This window comes from Orbicella faveolata, unplaced genomic scaffold (assembly GCF_042242905.1).
Source record: "Orbicella faveolata isolate gen_17 unplaced genomic scaffold, um_ofav_v1 contig_12, whole genome shotgun sequence".
NCBI lineage: Eukaryota > Metazoa > Cnidaria > Anthozoa > Scleractinia > Merulinidae > Orbicella > Orbicella faveolata.
In genome coordinates, this window is record NW_028301539.1 from 5,810,035 (window position 1) to 5,830,754 (window position 20,720).

At 39.2% G+C, this 20,720-nt stretch overlaps 1 protein-coding gene across 1 annotated transcript; it reads left to right on the top strand.

Annotated features, from left to right (window-relative positions):
• Positions 1-652: 652 nt before the first annotated feature.
• Positions 653-20,360, top strand: LOC149116271 (ephrin type-B receptor 1-B-like). Its single transcript, XM_089283610.1, has 19 exons — positions 653-777; positions 4,815-4,965; positions 5,509-6,175; positions 6,912-6,959; positions 7,284-7,646; positions 8,440-8,645; positions 8,822-8,891; positions 9,217-9,319; positions 9,754-9,803; positions 10,117-10,263; positions 10,678-10,754; positions 10,949-11,054; positions 13,122-13,183; positions 13,400-13,498; positions 14,228-14,347; positions 15,010-15,159; positions 17,488-17,532; positions 18,119-18,273; positions 19,597-20,360. Exons 2-19 carry the CDS (start codon positions 4,828-4,830, stop codon positions 19,850-19,852), a joined length of 2,862 nt encoding a protein of 953 aa, XP_089139736.1. The 5' UTR covers positions 653-777; positions 4,815-4,827; the 3' UTR covers positions 19,853-20,360.
• The last annotated feature ends 360 nt before the right edge of the window (positions 20,361-20,720 follow it).

Sequence of the window (20,720 nt, forward strand, 5' to 3'; positions counted from 1 at the left end):
TTCCCGGGTCATAGGGTTGTCGTCATAATTACTCATATTTTGACGGGAGTTTAGCACGCAATCCTTAGTTAGGTTGAACATTTTGACGGCACATTTGAATGTTTCACTCTTTGTCGTCAAGGAAAGTCAAGTCTTACACAAATGTTGATGAAGGAAACTCAGTGAGAGAATGAACGCTCTGGACGTGACACCTCTATTCCAACTTCATGTTTTTCAAAACTCTAGCCAGTTTTTTCGACCACTGCGCGCTCTGTATAAAAATACCGTGAAAACTGCAACAGTAAACATCTTTTCGCCTCAGTCAACCACTGAAACACGGGGAACCCATGCTCGTTCTCCTTGGTTAACTGACGTAAATAGTAACATGCAAATCTTTGAGACAGCTTTGTTTTAGGACAATATATGCGAGCTGTTTGCCCGTACAGATCAAAGTCACGCCATACAAAACTTTTGCTCAGTCCACCGCTATACGTTTTCAGGGCACAGGGCACATTTTCAAACTGTAATACTTTCTTCAGCCACGCTAAAACCGACACACTGGTGGGTACCATGTAGTCACGCAAACTGATCTTTAGTTTTGACAGTGACATCATCCTTTTTCAAATTATTAGTATTTGATATCTGCATATTTACTGCATATCTCTCTATTTAGTTCGCGCAGATCAGGTCAACCGTAGAAGTAATACAGTCTCTACGCTAGGTTCGTGTTGTCTGACTTTGGGTTACTCTTTCAAAGAATCTTTCGATGAATCAGCACTGTTGGTCGATCACAAATTGGTGAGTATATAACTTGTTGTGGCATGCATGCATTCTGTAAGTGATAACATGAGTTAAACAGTTGACATTTGGGAAAAGTTGATTATTTCGGTTTGCTGCATGGTTTTCGTTTGCTGGGAACTAATGTTCCTTCTGACATATAAATGACCATTGTTTGGCAGCTGGTAGCCGACTAGTAGATGAATTAATGCCGTGCAGTGAAGGAAAATACTGCGCCGCAACACTGTTCGTTGCCATGAGGAAGTTATCACCCGCTCAGTCAATTTCAGCTTCGGAGGGCTTTTGCCTTCAAGTAGAGCTGTGTGATCTCATAAAGAGTCAGTTCCTAAAATAAATCTGGAACATGAAACAGAGTTCTGATATCGTTGCTTAGCGTCCGCTTATGCGCGGGTCAGAACGAACGTTAATACTATATAACAATGGCGCTAACGTGAAGTTAATTTGTTTCATTTACACATTTATTTTGTTGTTCACGAATGTTTGTCCATTATAATATTCTTTCTTTCGCTCGTGATGTTGATAGAGCAGGTTGAGGGTTGGAGTGAGATTTCAGTTCAGCTTAAATTTCGGCGACAATTTACATTCAGCAATGACTTTCCATTGTTGATTGGCAACGATGCTTGCATTACGTCACTGAATTTATCATGACGGAAATAACTTGAATTACAGTATATTAAATGCCGTAAAATACAAAGGTTCAATAAATTACAGGTCTCATTTCAAGGCCGCTTAGTCAAAGATATCTGCAGTAGTACTAGTGAACGAACGTCTTCCAAGTTAGGGTTTTCAGGTGAAAAGACAGATATTTCTTTTTCGGTCTTACTCTGTGTCCAGACGATTATTATTTCCTTTATTTCATCGAAACAAAGTCCCTTTTCCGCGTAAAACACAAGACGTTTTAGGCGTCTGAACACAGGTTCTGCTTTGTGTACTTATAACAACAACAAGAAAAACCGTATAATACATGTATAACATTTTTCAACCAAAGGCGCGAATGATAAGACGACAGCTCACGATAGCGCTTCGGTCATGCATAGGTCGTTTTATATCTGTGAGTGTGAGCGAAACTACTGATGATATTGATAAAACGGCGTGTTAATAGGGCCGTCGATAAAACCAGGAACATGGAACATTCCGGCACATCCCGAAACATGGAAAATTATATAAAAATTATGAGAAAAATGTGTAAAATAAAATAAAGAAATAACCCAAAAAGCTAATTAAAGAAAAAATAATAATTAAAAATAAATAAACTGGCGTTCACGGGCCAGTGTAAACGCCCCTACATGTTGATGTCTACAGGCAGTTAAGTGCGAAAAGTTTTCATTCACAGTAATTTAAATGATGGTTTGAGCGGGAGAATTTAAGCCTTTCCTTTTCTTTAAATCGCCCCTTGGACAGGATCTGAAGGTTTGCGATGCAAATAAATTTATGGTGTAGAACTGTTGTAAAACAAGCAAATTCCGTCTGGCAAGTCAATAAATCATCAGTGCTCGAGCACTTCCAATTTGTTTAGACACGAAACTATATGCCGTGTAAAACCAGGGAAATCGTGTATACGCATGTCTTTGACGCAACGTATTGAATAACGAAATCAGAAACTTATGTAGACTGTAGAATGTTTACAGTCCCATGTTTTTCGGTCTACTTGAAGAGTTTGAACGCCACTATCTTGGTTTTCTATGAATGAAAGAGACACAGGAAGAGGACAGGAGCCCCTACCCTGTGGACAGGTACTCTCCCCAGTTTTCTGTAGCCATTTTTTTATTTACTTATTTAGTTTTTACTTATTTGTCGTTCTACGCGCGCTATTTCTTTATAAAATTCTATATATTTTTCTCATAATCTATCCCTTGTCTATCTTAGGGACTGTGCAGTAATTACCTGGAAGTGGGGGGAGCTGGGAAATGGGTGAAATATGCCCCAAAATTAAGTCATACCCCCCTCTCATTTAAGAAAAATTAATTTCAGCCCCCCCCCACATAATGATAATATTAAGGCTACCCCCCCCCCCTTGAAAAAAGTCTCCTCCCATATAACAGAGGCATTCCTTTCCTACTGCATGTCAGATAGGAAAACAACAGTTCATAGATCAGAACACCTTAGAGTTGATAAATTTGGCAGTTTTATTCCAATGTTAGTATTTATATTTGAACTCAATGCAAATAACTCTTCCACTATTTTTCCAGTTTGAAAAAAGGAATGAAAAAGTAATGCCCCTCCTGTATGTATTAAATTTTACATCCAACCCCCCCTCTCTTGTTGTCATTTTCTCCTATGCCCCTCCTCCAAGTAATTATTGTACAGTCCCTTATGTAAGGAATGTCACAAATGCCCGCTGACTAGCTATAGTGTAGCGATGCTAGAGTCGGTGCCTGAGTTATTAGCTTTACTAATAGATTAAATTACGAGCCGCGAAAGGAGCCCGAGCCCGCGCTCCTCCCCTCTTCCCAGAGAGGAACGTATACGTAGACCGGACTCCAGAGAGCGGCTGCAATCGAGCCTATGGGTCAGCTTATAGTTCTGCTTATTTATGCCTGCTGTCTCTTTTTTTGCATATGTTTGGCCATGAACTTTGAGCTTTAAACTTTAATTTTATTTTGTTTTCTTACATAAAGTTACAATTGCCTGCCTCCCGCAACTAGTTCCAAAAGTAATCGAGGCGGGGGCAAGAGTTGATATTAAAAAGGAAAGGAAGAAAAAAGTAACGATAGTATTTACAACAAAATTACAAGAGGTACAAAAACTACAGGTAACCGAAAACAAAGTAACCATGTAATGTGCACATACATAGGCGATTAGAATACTACTATCAATAAACTATGTTGCTTTAGAAAATTTCTGTATCAGTTGGGAGACCTCACTATAGTCATATTCACGTTTTAACACATCAAGGAGAGAGCTTTTTCATTTTATCTCGGAATTAAGATTTGATTAGTAATTTCACTGAAAGTGGAATGGAATTCCAGACTGAGACACCAATTCTTACAATACAATACAATACCGCACAACACAACACAACACAACACAACACAACACAACACAACACAACACAACACAACACAACACAACACAACACAACACAACACAACACAATACGATACAGTACAATACTTTTTTTACACACGTCGCGTCTAAGAGCTGCACAAGCTCGTTCAAAATACGTACGTGTATTCCTAAAATACAAAGATTTACGTGATTTACTTGTAAGGTTATTTTCATCTTCGCTGTTCTTGAAAATTTTACAGAGAAGCACTCATTTGTAGATTATCTGGTGTCAGAGTTACGTATTGTACTTGTTTTAAGAAGTTGATTCAGGAGGTTTATTGGACTATTTAAAATAATCACCCCCCCCCCCCCCTCCCCTCCCACCATTTTGTGGACGAGTAATGAGACAACAAAGGACGTATAGTTTTCGTCGTGTAGTATTATATTTGTACATTGTTTCAGTTTGTGAACACGTTAAGTTTGGAAAAAAAATTACAATTACTAACGGTGCCGCGATTTAAACTTTAGGATCAGCTTTTATGTCGATAAACAACTTATAATGTATTCAGGGTAGTTTTCAGGAAGAGTATCACTTTTAAAGACTGGAACAATCTTAGCGAGCTTGAATTTTGCTGGGTAGATCCCAGAAAGAATAGATTTATTAAAGACTTCAGCTAGGGGTATTCCTTGGGTTCTTCAAGACAGTTGAATTCCTTTTTACTTTCTCATTTACACTAATGCCAAGGACGTCTTCAGCAATAATCATGACGGTATAGTGATTGTACAGTGGACAACGATGATGATAATTTCATTTCTATGACAGCCCGGTGACCGCATATTAAACAAGATAGTGACAGAGTGAGAGTTGAGGCATTATCTAGCGATATTTACATCCCATGGATAAGTGTTTGTAGGACAAACTGCACTTTCCTGTGATAGTGCTTTCTTCGGTAGATAGCGTTATTAACCCTTTACAACTGGTATCTGGACGTTTGATCTTGTTTAAAGCAACCGCCTCCAAACTTAAAATTGTTCATCTTTTCATTTAGCTGAGTGATCAACATGCAGCATATTTGGATTGCTTTTTTACCCACCTTGACGTTTATAACTTTGGTGTCAGCAATTCAAAGAGAACTAGAAAATACAGATAAACAAGACTGGCATTGGATTATTAAACAGCAGCCTGGGCAATTAGGTGGGGTAAGTTTGAAAGTTAACCTTTGTCATTATGTCCTTTATTATAAAAATCTGGATCATTGGATAATGCAATTCAAGACTTCCACTAGCTTTGTCATCATTGGTAATATATATGAGCATTTATACCGTGCTCTACAAATATGTTTAACGTACGCGTAATTTTTTGGGTCGTTCTTATTTTTTATTTTATGTTCATGATTGTCTATATTTTGAGGTTGTTTTAATAAAACCGTTGTTCCACTCGCGCTTGTTGGATATGAAAAGAATATAGCCAAGTCGGCGCTCTTTCCTATCCAACGCGCACTCATGAAGTAATTGTTAAATAAATGCCTTTCCCTTTATTTCTAATCGCCTCCCAGAGCAGTAAACCTCCTTGTCCCACTGTTGCACAAGCACTTATGCTCAACCTTCTGCTGAATGGTTAAGGCAAACTGTGAAAAAATCATTTGGGTTTTACTACATAGGTAAATGCTATGACAGGTATTTGATTTTCTGTTTTTATTGGCTGATTGATTTTTTGTTAATTTTTACTGTTTTCTTTTTCAGTGGCAAAGAGTGACTGCTATCAACACCCCTACAAGATATAGAGCATGTGATGTTGACTTAAAACAGTCTGATCCCCAGCCAAACTATTGGCTGTTAAGTGATCAAATCGCAGTCAGTGAAGCTCACAGGATCGATGTCACTGTGCAGTACTACATCTCAAGTTGTTCTAACTTCCCCCCAAATGGAGGACATTACTGCGTGAATGTTTTTGACTTATTCGTACACCAGTCAGACCAATTAATTGCAGACCAAGGTCTCTATCCTGACCCTCTCAGTAACTCAGTGGCCTATAAAAGAATAGCAGAAATTAATCAGACTACCGATAAAATCACTTCTGAAACAATAAGCGTCCTTGTTAAAGAAAAACATGTTATTTTAGCATTCCATAATTATGGAGCCTGTAGTACTCTCTTCTCTGTTAAAGTGACTTACAACGTTTGCCCAGATGAAACACTCAGTAACAGTTTGATGTCACTACCACGAACTGTAGCTCCAGCAAATGATTCGCAACCCGTTCGAGTTAAAGGAAACTGTGACAAAGATACCGTTCAAGTATCAGGCAGTTTGTGCGTTCACTGTGAAAGTAATGGCGAGTGGAACACCACTGGACTTGAAGGAAGATGTATCTGTAAAGAAGATATGCAGAATAATAAAGGGACATGCGAAGGTATGCTTTTCCCATACTTAATGAAAAAATGAGTCATGGAACTGCAGTTGCATCTCTCAGACTGCATTGCTGAGATCAAATATAGTTTACGTCTTTCCTTTTCATGAATACATAGTGAAGGATATCTCTCAGGGAAAGTTAATTTAATACGATGAGTGGGAATGAAGATATAGAAATTGGAAGCATAAACATTTTCGGAACGCCTCTGGTTAGCCTTTCAATTTTCTAGGCTGCCCCCGCCCCCTGTTCATAGCGAGAAAATATTCAGAGTGCCCCTTTCCCTCATCAAATCATCTCCATGTGCTGACCAAGCAAATTTGTGGAAATATGGAAATTACAATCCAAGTGGCATATTCGGAAGATATTACATGTAAGAACGTACCATATTTTTGCCCCTAGCTACCCCTCAGTACCTTTATCCTTCGTCAGAGTATTAAATAAACGTACCCTAATTGATCATTGAAATGTTCTTGTTCCCACACAAAGCCGTAACAAAATCAATATGAGGTTTAAAATTCCTGAAGAGGGAATGGCTAACGCGTCAGTGATTATACGTAGACTGGTACAAATGCAGTAATAAAGCAACAACAACAGCAACAATGGAAACAAAGAACACTTTATACTGTGCCACCATTACCCGACGCGCAAGCTATATGAATCATACTCATAACTCAGTGCAATAAAGAATCTTGCTTACCAGCTACACTTGCCTGAATTTGGCTAATTTCTGTTTTAGATTGCCCCGTGGGAGTATACAACGATCAGGCGGGCCTTAACTGCACTGGTAAGAAATGCCGCAATTTTCCTTAAAAAAATATGAATGGGACTCAATATTCAATGTTTTTATTCTATTATATAGAATTCTGGAATTCACTTAATTCACTTAATCAGTGATCAATTCAACATTGTGTTTTTTCTTTGGAACTGCCACCTTGTTACCGTTACAATACATTTGTGATGGCCGACGATTTGTGGATTGGGACATAAGTTAACTTGTTGTGTAATGCTGTAAACATGCCATGGTCTCTGTTGATCAAAAGCATTCACTTTGTTTGTTAAGGTCTTATTAACTACCTAATAATAAACTGAAGAATCTTTTCCCTTTTAGTTTTACCCACAATCCCGAGGAACATTAACGTTACATTCGTTAACCAAAGTGCAGTGGAGTTAAGATGGCTACCGCCTGCAATAATCGGTGCCCAGACTCACGTGCATTATGACGTCGATGGTCGAAAGCCATGTGTCAATGACGACGACAACGAGTGTGTTGATAAAGAGTGCAAAAGTGTTGTCACTTACTTACCACGTAAGGAAGGTTTAAACGTGACCCATGTAATGGTAACGACCCTGTCGTCATTTGGGAATTACACTTTTAAGATTCGCGCCAAAAACAGAGTGAGTGAGGTGGCGAAACGAAGACACGGAGTTGAAGGAAACTTTACAGCAATCTCCGTAAGGACTAATGGATCGAGTAAGTTTTTGAGTTTGTGGAAAATATACAATATGCTGTAAGATAATAATCATCTCCTCTGTAAATCATCTAACACAGATGATTGCTATTAATTTGATTTTTTTTGGTTCAACCCAAACGTTTCTCAAGGTTTGAGATATACCACAGGACCAACTGAACGCAACATTACAGAATCATCGTGATGGACTGTTAGTGGGAGGTGTGTGGCCTCATGGTCAGTGCGCTCGTCTTCGGATCGAGTGGTCGGGGTTGTGTTGTGTTCTCGGGCAAGACACTTTACTCTCACAGTGCCTCTCTCTACCCAGGTGTACAAATGGGTAGCGGCGAATTAAATACTGGGGGTAACCCTGCGATGGACTAGCATCCCATCCAGGGAGGAGTAGAAATACTCCTTGTCGCTTCGTGCTACAAGGAGTGCTACAAGGCCACTTGGCTCGTATTCAGACTTTATCTACCTTCGCTGTGAGGGCTGTTAATTAACGAAAATTATTTCCACAAGGCCTTCTCCAAATAAATGCTAGTGCCTGGACACACGCATATTTTAAATCGACGTTTATTCCTGATCGGGATTGAAATTTAGAAAATACGGTGCGCTTAGTCACCAAAGAAACTTTAAAAAAGCTGTTTCTGTATATAGCTTACGACTGTACGATTTTGCATTAATTGTACGCTCTCGACCAATCGGGAGCAAATAAATTTTGTGTGGCGTGCAGCAATAATTTGCTGTGGCCAAGGTTTAAGAGATCACGCTTGGAACTTGATGTTCTTGATTGGTTTATTTTACACATTATAGCTCCTGGAAAACCCGAAGTATCGGTTGCACAACCGGAAGATGCCGTTATTTTGTCATGGATTTTAGAAGAAAAGAATGGCGTCATTAAACATTATCAAGTGACATACGCAAGAGAGGATGATTCTTCAGATAAACAGTCAAGAACTACACAGGAAACTGAATTGCAGTTTGAAACTCTAATGGCGGGAAAAACTTATGAATTTCAGGTAGGTAAAATTTGAATTCGTAGTTTGGGTAAGCAGTTTAACACGCCAGCAATTAGATGTTATCTTGAAGTTTTATGCTAAGAAAAACAAGCAGACAAGCAGGCAAACGAAAACGGCCAAACAAACAAACCATAAAAGTTTTAAATTAAACCACTTTGGTCCTTTTTTTTCCTCAGGTATTTGCAGTGAACAACATCGGTAAAGGACCTGCTGGGACAAAGACCTTTACACTTAGAACTGGTTCCGGTTTGTTAAAAATTAAATAATTATCAAGTTAAGATTAACATAATTATTCCTGCTCTTTCTTGTAAACGATTTCACGTTTATCATTTTCCCCTTTAGTCTTGTTGAAACTAGAACAAAAACAAATCACCTAAAGTAAAAACTCTTAGAAATGCCATGGATATCGCACTTCAAAGTAAGAAAGCTTTATTAAAGATTGCCATGGATCCTGACATGGACTTTGGCTTCAGCTTGACTTATTGGCTGATTAGGGTTGATGTAACTTTTATCGCACGATTGATGACCAGTGATTAATACTTCATCATTTCTGGCTGTTATATTACCACAGATGAATCGAAGGCATTTAAGATAATTGCATTCAGTGCTGGAGTTGGAGGACTGGCGTTAATTCTTTTAATAATACTTGTTGTCATTATTATTCTCCGCAGAAGGTGAGTCTCGTAAATAAGTACCTTGTGGATTTGTTCCAGTCATTAAATTGATTTATTAAAGTTCAGGTCAAGACATCTACTGGTCTACCTTCCCTCGCAATACATGTACATCAATCTACCTATCTACTTACCTATCTAATTACCTAACGTATCTACGTAGATGAAACGTATCTACCTAACGTATCTACCTTCCTACTCACTTACTTACCTTCCTACCATACCTACTTGTCTACCTACCTACGCACTCACTCATCTACCTTAACCAACCAACTTACCTACCAACCTGCGTGCTTACCTACCCACCTACCCACTTATCTACCTTAACCAACCAACTTACCTCTCTAACCACCAATCAATTATCGTTGCTTATCCAAATAAATGAGACTAACTTATATCTATGTGTCAACTTAATGCTTCAATGTGTATACTACTAGGAAAGGGCGAAAGAGTGTAGAGAGAGCCTATATGAAAAGCATTGAAATAGGTAGGTTCAAAAACGTCCATATTCTATATAACGCAATTGAGACGTCTGTACCGGTTAACCCGTGTTAGGTGCTAAAGAATCGACTATTAATGTATAAATTTGCCTCACTGTATAAAACGAGATGTTGCCATTAAGGAAAATAAGAAGACTTTCTGGAAGCTTTCTCGTGTTAAGTTCCATTAATTTCTTTCCACTCCGAACACATTCGCTCGAGATAACAATATTGTAGCAGATGAGCATTGTCAACGAAACTGCATACAAGTGTTGTAACTCTTAGCAAACGTCAATATTGCCTGCAATATTTTGTTTAAAGGAAGTGAATTACAAACTACGAATCCTATGGATCAGCGAAACCAGTATATCGACCCTGGAAACTATCTGGATTTAATGGAACTGATATCGAAGTTTACGAATGAACTCGACAGAAGTGACTCTAAACTAGAGGGAATGATTGGACAAGGTAGATATTACTCCTTAATACAATAGGCCAATTTCGATATAATAAAATGCTAACTTGGATCCGAGGCATGAGGAAATAAAACAAAATAAATTTTAAATTATTCATTCCTCGACTTCGATGTGATTTGTTTTGTTTTATTCCGCCAAGCCTCCGAGCCAAGTTAGAATTCTAATTTATCGAAAATGGCCTATTTTACTAGTACACTAATGCAAATGCTGCAGCCTGATTGGCTGAGCTGTTATACACTGTAAGCCATTACTGGGTCGTCCACATAATGGCGAAGGAGGCGTGATGGCCTCATGGTTAGTGCGCTAGTCTCCGGATTGCGCTGTCCGGGTTCGAGCCATAGCCAGGTATCTCAGTTATTTTGCCCGTCCATGTTTCGATTGCTTATCCTCATGTTTTGTATTTCAGGAGAGTTTGCAGACGTGTACAAAGGCATACTTAAGACTCGAGAAGGCAAGAAGATTGTCGCTGTCAAAGTCTTGAGGGCAAGTTGATCTCTTTGCTGCTTTAATCCTTTGGTAGAATTTTGTAGCAAAACTAAAAGCTGAGTTGTTAAACACTCAAACAACTAAAGTGCAAAAGATTATTCCTGTACTCAAAACAAGGCTCGTAAGAATATATGTAAAAAACAATACAAGTTAAACTGATGTTACAACTCTGGTCTTCTCTTTCATTCCAGCCCGGTTCCAGCGAGAAAAACCAAAAGGACTTCTTGTCAGAAGCATCCATCATGTGTCAGTTTGATCATCCAAATGTTATCGGACTCATAGGAGTTGTTACCCAAAGTAAGTGGCATATAGAGAGAGAAAGATGTAAATTTTTAAAGCATGGGGTGCGTGAAACAACGTAAGAATCTGAGTCCCAAAATCAATTCGAAATGATGACCTCCCAGATACCGACCGGGTGCTCTAACCGGTGAGCTATAGAGTCATGGTGAGTTGGGCCATTTACTAGGTTCATAATATGTATCAACTATGTATCACCTGTATGTTCTTATAATTCAAGGAAAATGAAACCTGCTGCAATTTCCCACCCCTCCCTCTCTTCTTTTGTTATGCATGTCAAAATGTAAGGTAAGGTAAGGCAAGGTAATTTATTTTACGTCAAGAACACGGGGAGTGGTTGCCCAAGTCTCCTGAGCCAGGGGCTCATGATAAAAGTGTTTGACATACATGTTAAAAAAAAGATTTAAAAACTATATATTAAAAAATACAAAATTATCATACTATTAATATCTTAAAAAATATGCGTTGAAAATACAATATTAAAAAACGATAAAAATACAACATGTAAAGGAATCATTTAAGACAAGAACTGCATTGGCAGCCACCAAAGTTTATTGTATTAAGATGATTGATAAAAGCTGGAACGTTTGCTGCATTTTTTGCTGCCGGCGGTAACTGATTCCAAATTCTAGAGATGATATAAGAATACGAGCCGTGGAAGAATCTACTATTGTAAGGGTGTTGTTCTACGTTTAGCCCGCTGCTTCTAAGATTGTATGGCGTGACCCGGGGCTTGAATAAGTTGGTGATATAACGTGGGCCATTTTCTTTAAAACACTTAAAAAATATTAACAGAGATTGTTCAATACGTCTATGTTCTAGCGTTCTCATGCCCAGCAGTTTGAGTAATGACTCATAATTAGAAGTTTTCCCCGTGTTCATTACTGTTCGTAGACCGTAGTAGTTAGCGTCTTCCACTTTTTTGTTGAGCGTTTTACCTATACCAATCAGTAAAGAATTACAATACTCAAAATGCGGTATTATAAAGCTCCTGTATAAAAGTAATAAAATATCTATGGGTACTAAGCGCTTGAGGCGACGAAGTGCGGCAATCTTAGCGTATACTCTTTTCAGCATTACATTTGTGTGTTCTTTGAAAGATAACTTATTGTCCAGACATACTCCAAGGATCTTTAAATGTTCTTTGATATCGATTAAGGTACCATCAAACTCCAAATCGTAATTGTATGTTGAATTCCCAAGAATCATTGCTTGTGTCTTGTCCCCGTTGGCTTGAAGATAGTTGTAGTTAAGCCAGGTAGATAGTTTTTCCATGTCTTGATTTAAGACGTGTTGAAGCACAAGAGGACTTTCGTCCGCCATATATTCGGTTGTATCATCCGCGTAGAGGCGGAGGGAAGAGACGGAAACAGATTCGTTCATGTCGTTCATAAAGATGTTAAGCAGTAAGGGGCTAAGGAGACTTCCCTGCGGGACGCCGCACTGTAAAAGTGACCAGCTAGAACACGTATTATTGCATATTACCCTTTGTTTACGGTCATGCAAAAATGATCTTAAAAGTTGTAGGGCTGGTTCTTGCAAGCCATACGCTTTTAACTTTGCTAGCAGCAGATTGTGGCAAATGCAGTCGAAGGCCTTTGAGAGATCGATAGCAACTACACCCACTTCTTTTTTTTCATCAAGTGCGCGTCTCCAATCATCTGTTAATTTGATCAACGCTGTAGCGCAGGAGTGTCCCTTAAGAAAACCCGACATGTTGGGCGAGAAAATTGGTGCAAAGGAGGCGTACATCTGTCCCAGATGAATCATCTTCATTTGTCCGTTCTCCAAGTTAAGAACTTGGGTGCAGTCTCTCTGCCTACGGGCTATCCTGTCCTCTTTAGCTTCTTCTCAGGCCCAATCCACAAGTCAAAAAATAGTTCAATTCAACCAACCAACCAACCAATCAAGCGGTCAGTCAACCAATCAATGAGTAAATCAATCAAACTTTTAAACAATCGATAAATAAATCAAACTACTCCAAGAGATCGTACCTTGATCTTCTCTTGATTAGCTTTATTATTTATTTATTTATTTAATCAGTTTATAATCAATTTGCATTTGTAGGCAGGCCGATGATGATTCTCACAGAATTCCTGGAGAGTGGTTCACTAGATCACTTCTTACAGGTACATTTACTGAAGATCTTTCTCATGTTTGTGTCTTTGCTGGGTATTTTTGTTGCATCACATAAATTCCGGGGAAGTCCAATCCTCTTTGTTTGGGTGAGATGGAACTTTAAACAGTTAAAAAGAAGTAAATAAGATTAGACTTACGTCTCCTCTGAAAGACCTCAAAGTGACTAATAAATGAACTGATAGAAAAGTCGAATTTCTTCTTTGTAGAAACGTAAAGGACAGTTGACGAGCCTTCAGTTGATAGGAATGGCTAGGGGCGTGGCCTGTGGAATGGTGTATCTTTCCGATATGAACTTTATTCATCGGGTAAGTATATACATGGTAAAGATAGTGTACTAATAACTATCAGTCCTGCGATCGACTTAGCTAAATTGCTAGTACCCATGGAATGGGCGGTGCGGTGGCCTAATGGTAAGCGCGCTGGTGTTTGATCGAGCGTTCCTGGTTCCAGTCCTGGCCGAGGTCATTGCGATGTGTTCTTGCGCAAGACAGTTTACTCTTACAGTGCCTCTCCCCACACAAGTGTGTAAATAGGTACCGGTTAATTTAATGTTGGGGGTAGCCCTGCAATGGACCAACATCCCCAGAGGACTTACACCCCAGGTGATAGTAGAAATACTCCTAGTCGCTACATGCTACGGAAACTGGGATAAACTGCCTGATGGGCCATTTGAACCGACACAGACGTAAAATAGTTAGGGAGCCTCTTTCAATATTATCACCATTTTTACATCACGAAAAAGTTGCAGTCATTATCTGAGTGCCTTGAAGGATTTTGTGAGTCTCCAAGGTAGACTGGATTGTTTTAATACTTGATAAAAGGTTAAGTCTGTATTGCGCATATCAGAAAAACAAAATTAACAGGCGAAGGGGCGGGGGAGAGGGGGGGGGGGCGAGCGCAATCGTCGTATCATGTACGTAGCATGGTGATATAGTTGGGCAAATTAATGTTGATATCCCTCAGTCAAAGTTTAATCTAAGCCTAATTTATCAATTAAACTCACTTAACTGTTTTAAATGTTTCCTGTGGTTTAGGATCTCGCAGCTCGTAATGTGCTTGTTGGTGAAAACATGTTGTGCAAGGTGTCTGATTTTGGTCTTTCAAGAGAGTTACATGCTCAAGACGATCAAGAGCCACTGGATTACGAGACTCAGGTACATGCTCAAGTCTTTCAACCAAAACCGCGAAACCGAGTTGGCTAGATAGTTCAGTTGGTAGAGTACTGTAGCGGTATTGCAGAGGTCATGGCTCGAATCCCATTCAAGCCTGAATTTTTTTCAGGCTATGATTTCACAACGGATCAAGTTGTGTGTATTTATATAACTGCTATTATCAGTCACACGTTCATCATAATCTTTCTCCGCAGTTCAGATATATGATCTTCCATATATTTTCTTGTAATTATTGTAGTAATATTTGTATTGGATTGTTGTAATGCAGTGGAAAACCTCGAGAAGACCCTACATCAACTGCCTAAAAAGAAAAAAGGAAACATGGGGGTGTTAATGAGATCATCAAGCTTCCTCGTCGTGGCCACTTTAATTGTTTAAAAGAAACTTTCCACATTTGCTGTTGAATAAATCACGCACATAAGAAAATGAGACAACTACCTAACAGTATAATGCCTGATTCTGTCAAGAGTAATGACCTTTAAACTGCCTTTCTGCGGGATTGACTTGTATAAGCCTTTCTGAAACCCGAACAGTAACTGTTTCTTGCTTTCGTCGGTGATAAGTTGTTTTTCTCGCACGCTCCTTAGTAAATACTGTATTTCGCATCTTAACATTAAATCGTGTTTCTTTTGATTACCCCAAAGGGAGGTAAAATTCCAGTTCGTTGGACCGCACCCGAGGCGCTTAAACATCGAACGTTCAGCTCTGCTAGTGACGTGTGGAGTTTTGGTGTTTTGCTCTGGGAGATCATGACTTTCTGTGATAGACCTTATGGAGAATGGAACAACTACGATGTAAGTGATGTGTAACCTCGCTGCAACAAATTCTTGAAACGAGGAGATAGCGTTGTGAAGGGAATTCTTGTCGCCCAGGCTCATTGACTCAATTACAAACTCATTCACTCACTAACTTGCTAAATGACTGAATCCCTGAGTGACTAACTGTCTGACTAAATAGCTGACGGAATGGCTAGCTGGCTGGCTGACTGACTGGCCCGGCGACCGTCTGACTGTCTGACACGCCGGCTGACTGGTTGACTGACTCTCTAGCTGAGTGGCTGACTGATGACTGGTTTACTGACTGACTGACTGACTGACTGACTCACTGACTGACTGACTGACTGACTGGTTGACGGACTCTCTAGCTGAGAGCTGGAGCAACAAGAGAAATTTGGGCAACGGGTTTTTAAAACGCTTCCATTTGTTTCGAAACATTACAATGCTACTGACAAACAGAGAATAACAATACTGGTAACAGTATACAATAAGGTGAGACTTAATACTCAAAAATAGTGCGAATCAGCATTTTCTTAACACCCCTTATTTTTTCGTGTCTCAAATTGTCACTGGACAAAAGCTTTATTTTTGTAAGAATCCGGAATTTTTTTCATTCTCAATGCCAACTTAACTTTTAAGCATTTATGGGTCCCTCGATAAGTTGCTTTCTGAGCTTGAGATCAGGTTCAGTGGAAACGACCAGGAAATACTGTGTGCTTTGGGAGATATATGTCACAGGGAAACGCCTGATAAAGAAAGCTTCCCCCACATCGCTAAATTTTACGGAATCGACGGTGAGATTCTGGAAGCCGAGCAGAAAATATACGCGAGTTTTCGTCGTGAGCGCTGGTTCCACTCACAACTGTTTCAGAAATACTGCAGACAAAGCATGAGAACGAAATATTTGATATGTTGTCAGATTTTTCCAATGTGGTGAATATTATTGTGGTGATACCTGCTGCATCATGTTCTGCAGAGCGCGGATCATTCAGTGCGTTGCGCAGAATGAAAACCGACCACCGCAACAACATATGGGGCAACAGCGTGTCAGTAACATCCGCACTGATTAACATTAAAAGGAATACGGCCAACTCTGAACTAAACAATGACATGGATCGTATTATCGATATTTTCGGCCCTCGCAATGACAGAGACAGTAGTGTCTTAAGGTGGTCTATATGATAGATTCATATACAAGAACTGGCTCTCACTCTGGATTGAAATGTAAAATTTTTTTCACTGCATATTCAGGCCAATGTTCGTGAATCCTGTGGCCCTCATTTGTACTCGATTGTTTTGTAGAAATTTGGGCAACTTGCGAAAATTGTTTGCACGTGAAAGTGATTCACCGCTACCCCTGGAAAAAATTACCCGTACGCTTATGGACTGACTGATGACTGGTTGAGTCACTGACTGACTGACTGACTGACTGGCCACTTACTTAGTGACTTATTGACTGTAGTTGTTGTTTAACAGTATAAAACTCGGACTATTTAGAAACGTATTCCTTCCCATTTCAATGAGCGTGAGAAGATAAGTTACTACTTATTAATCCGTTACCAATGTTGATTTTAAAGTCTTTGCTGTAGACAGAGCAATACGTTATTCTGGAGTTTTACTATAGTCGATTCCACACTTTAACATACTCAAGTATTAATGAAACGTCACAGCTTAAACTTGAAATAATGTCTCCTATCTTGGTTTCACTGGAACAAGGTGCTGTGTGTTTATGAAGGCTATGGTCATTACAGAAATTTATTATATGACTTGCGTTTGTAGCCGATATAACACCCTCTGATTGGCTAATATTAGGGCATTATTCTCCCGTAATGCCAACGGGCCGATTACGAGTCTGCAAAAACTGAACCAAGCAAAAAGCCATATAATAAACTTCTTATTAACTTCGATCGTTCAGTCTTTACGAGAAGATCTTAAAGCTCGGAAAATCTCAAACCTTGCCGGTCGCTCGGTCGATACGGCAAGGTCTCGGTCTGAGATTTTCCCGTAAAAACCTCATTCTCGGTTAGTAAGTAGTTAGTAATCAATAAGGACCAGACTATTTAAAACCTTAAATAGCGCTTTGAAGTCTTTGAAAGGAACTCAGTCACACCATTTTGAGTTATTTTGGCCACGTACAAAAGTACTTTTAAATTGAAGGGAACCTGAAAATATAGTAGTTTACTAAGATACAAAACATCAAAGAGATAATAACAATTAACAATACAGCTCGAGGAACAAGGATGGTTAAGGATTACCACGGATTGCAAACGACGAACGTGAGAATTTTAGGCTATACTTTCCAAGATGCGTAGCTTCTTTAACTCGTTTATCGTGCTTTTTAAACAGGTTATCAACAGAGTACAATTTGGATACAGATTGCAGTCTCCTCAGGTGCGGAAAATTGGTTAACGTTTGTTTTGCAATTTTTAACATTTGATGGGTGTGTAAACGCTGAAGTTAGTCAGGGACGTGTAGAAAGGGCACGACTGTACCTCCACTGTTTTACGCTTTCTTTGCGATTTCTAAAATTTTAAATTTTACGCATCGCATATGAAGTGCTGCTAGTGTTGAAGTTATCGTTTTTTTTTGGTTGCAAAAGGACTACATGTTTGCTTCCAATATAGAAATAACTGAAAGCAAAAATCTAAGGACTGCTGATTTGGATGAGTTACACCAGGTAGTCTATCCTTAAAAGTGTCCCTGAATAATTTGTTGCACAAATTAGCTTAGTTTATTCATGAGTCACACCTCGATCCTGACGTTATCGACGTCGATGTAATCCACCACAAATTAATGAGAATCCACCACAAAAAAAGAGGTTTTTTCCAATGGCCCATGAATCCCTACTTTATGCGTCCAATTACATCAGATTTTGAACTGATGATTTCTTGTAAGTTTTTGTATAACTACTTTTATGTACTTCAATTCCGGTTTGTGAATTAACTAATTAATTTTCTTGGTTATTTCCTATCGCAAGGGCTGCCCGAAAGTTCTGTATTCCTTAATGTTGGATTGCTGGGGAAAAGACAAAAGTAAACGACCCAAGTTTTCTGAGATCGTTAGTCGCTTTGATGCACTAATTCGATCCCCAGAACTTCTAAAGGATTATGTCTCATCGTCTCTCCCAGATACGTAAGTACTATTTAATATGAATATATGAATTTTACACTGGAGGTGGCCCTGTGATGGGCTCGCATCCCATCCGTGGGGGAGTAGTGGTGCATCAGAAACCGGAATAAACTCCGGCCTGATCGGCCACTGCCATGACGAAGACTTAACTTTTAACTTCAACCTTGGCCATAATGCATTAAAAAATAATGAATAAAGAGAGACATAAAAATACAGTAATCACCAAATTTATACTATAAAACGCTTCACTGTTCTCGTCACTGTTTTCCTTGCGTACTGGAAGAGAGGTCGCACTTCTAAGACCCTTAGAAAATCTCCTTTGATAACTATTTACCCTGCACTGATCTCAATTTGAGTCGGTTAAACTAAAGCTAGGGTAGTTCTGGAAATATTAGAGACATTTAACGCTATGCCAACGTTTCCATGTAAACGGCAAACAGCAAACGGCAGTTTCGGGTTAGGCGCCGGTTTGGCGTTAGACGTTTGTGACTTCTATCTGTTTAGTTACAAAAACATAAAGAATAATTTCACTTGAAGATGCCGCCATGTTCAATTTCCAGACAACAGCAGTGTTTGATTTTCAAATGGCAACAGAAAGTCCTGTTTTTACTCATCGGCTAAAAATTATATCTAAGCATGTACTACTGGCTTACTACATTTCTTACTGACGACGTGGTATAAACAGAAATTCGGGATAAAAAAAATGTTCAGGTAAATCACTTACGCGCAAATCTACTTCTCGGCGTCGAAAACCCCCGTAGAGAACTCCAAACGTGACCGCAGCGCTTAGTTAAGTGACTTCTAGCGGTTTGCCGTTTGAGATTTCCGCTGAAAACCTTGGTGCTAAATGTCACTATTAGATTCGTTCTTGTTACAATAACAGTGCCTACTGGTATTACATGTCAGTCACTAGCCTGCGAACGTAGACGTATTTCCGGCTGTGGCTTGTCTCCGCCGAAAATAACGTCTGCGAACCCGAGCCAGGAAACGGTTTCTGTGACGCAGGAATTTTAAGCCAATCACAGTTTAGCTCAAGTAGCCCCAGAACTACTGCGCGAGGAGCTCTCGAGTTTCATTCTATCATGGAATCTGATTGGCCAAAGAGAAACAAAAGTCATTATCTCACAGAAATCGTTTCCTGGCTCGGGTTCGCGGACCCTATTTTCGGCGGAGACAAGCGACAGCCGGAAATACGTCTGCGTTCGCAGGCTAGTCAGTCACTATCAAAGCCATTATAACGACAAGGACACAATAACAACAATAAAACAACGACGACGCCCAGTCAAGTCGTTTCTTTATAATTTTACCTGTTTTTATTACTTTCAGATCTATCGAGGTCAATTTACCAGAATTTCAGTCCGTGGACGACTGGCTAAAATACATCAACATGGAGAAGTATTTGGAAACATTCCAAGCTAATGGCGTCAACACCCTCAACAAGGTCGCTCAGCTGAATGAAGGGGATTTAAACGAAATAGGAATTAAGTTGGCTGGACATCGAAATAAAATGAAAAAGAGTATCAAGGCTATGAATTCACAACGTCACAACAAGGGCATGGATGAAGAGGAAGCCGCAAAATAGACGGGAGAGAAAACGTGGCTGATTGGAACAAATGTTTGCTATAAGAACCAAAAATTATACGAAAGAAGTGTAATTGTTATACTTTAAATTTGGTTCTTTTGATCAAACAACTGATAAAGTTAAAGTTTTTAGATAAATTTTTTTTTTTAGTTAACATTGAAGAACAGTAGCTCTTTTTAAATCATTTTTATTGTGGGTTTTAGTTCAGTTTTTATCGCAAACTTATTCATTACAAAATAGTAAAATTAATACAGATAGTAAATACAAAATAGCAAAGAGGAATTTCAGTAACAAATTTGACAAGTGGTAAATCTTTAAGAAAAAGAATCAGTAAAAATGCAAAACGCACCAAAAGAAAAGAAAAGAAACGAAATGCGATAATGCTGATACTGACAGTGTTAAACACTCACTGTTAAAGTTCGTTTTAGGAGCGAGGGTCGTTTCGTCTCACTGACTGAACTATAATTATGGGAAAACCAGGAAAAATGAAATAAAAACTGCAAACCAGCGTGTTCGAGTGTTACCATGCACATTCTACTCCATCTTCATCCTCAGTGTTTTCTGTCCAAATGCGGTTGGCTCTAAAACCATTAGTCTGAGATTTCCAAATCCATCTAAAATTGTTTCAGTACGCTTTCGAAATCAACCCAGAAATAGGTCGCAAATCCTTCTTAAGAGAACGAGAGAAAGGCAATACAGTCGTAATAATACACTTTATTTTGTCTTCCAGCTTCACAGCGGTCCGGGTCCAAAATCCTTGAATCTGATTGGTTAATCGCGCGCGCTCCAGCGGTCCGGATTATCCTATCCGGACCCTGGTTACGGACCACTCCGAAATTCCCAAGTTTGGCAACGTTTCGAGCTTTTT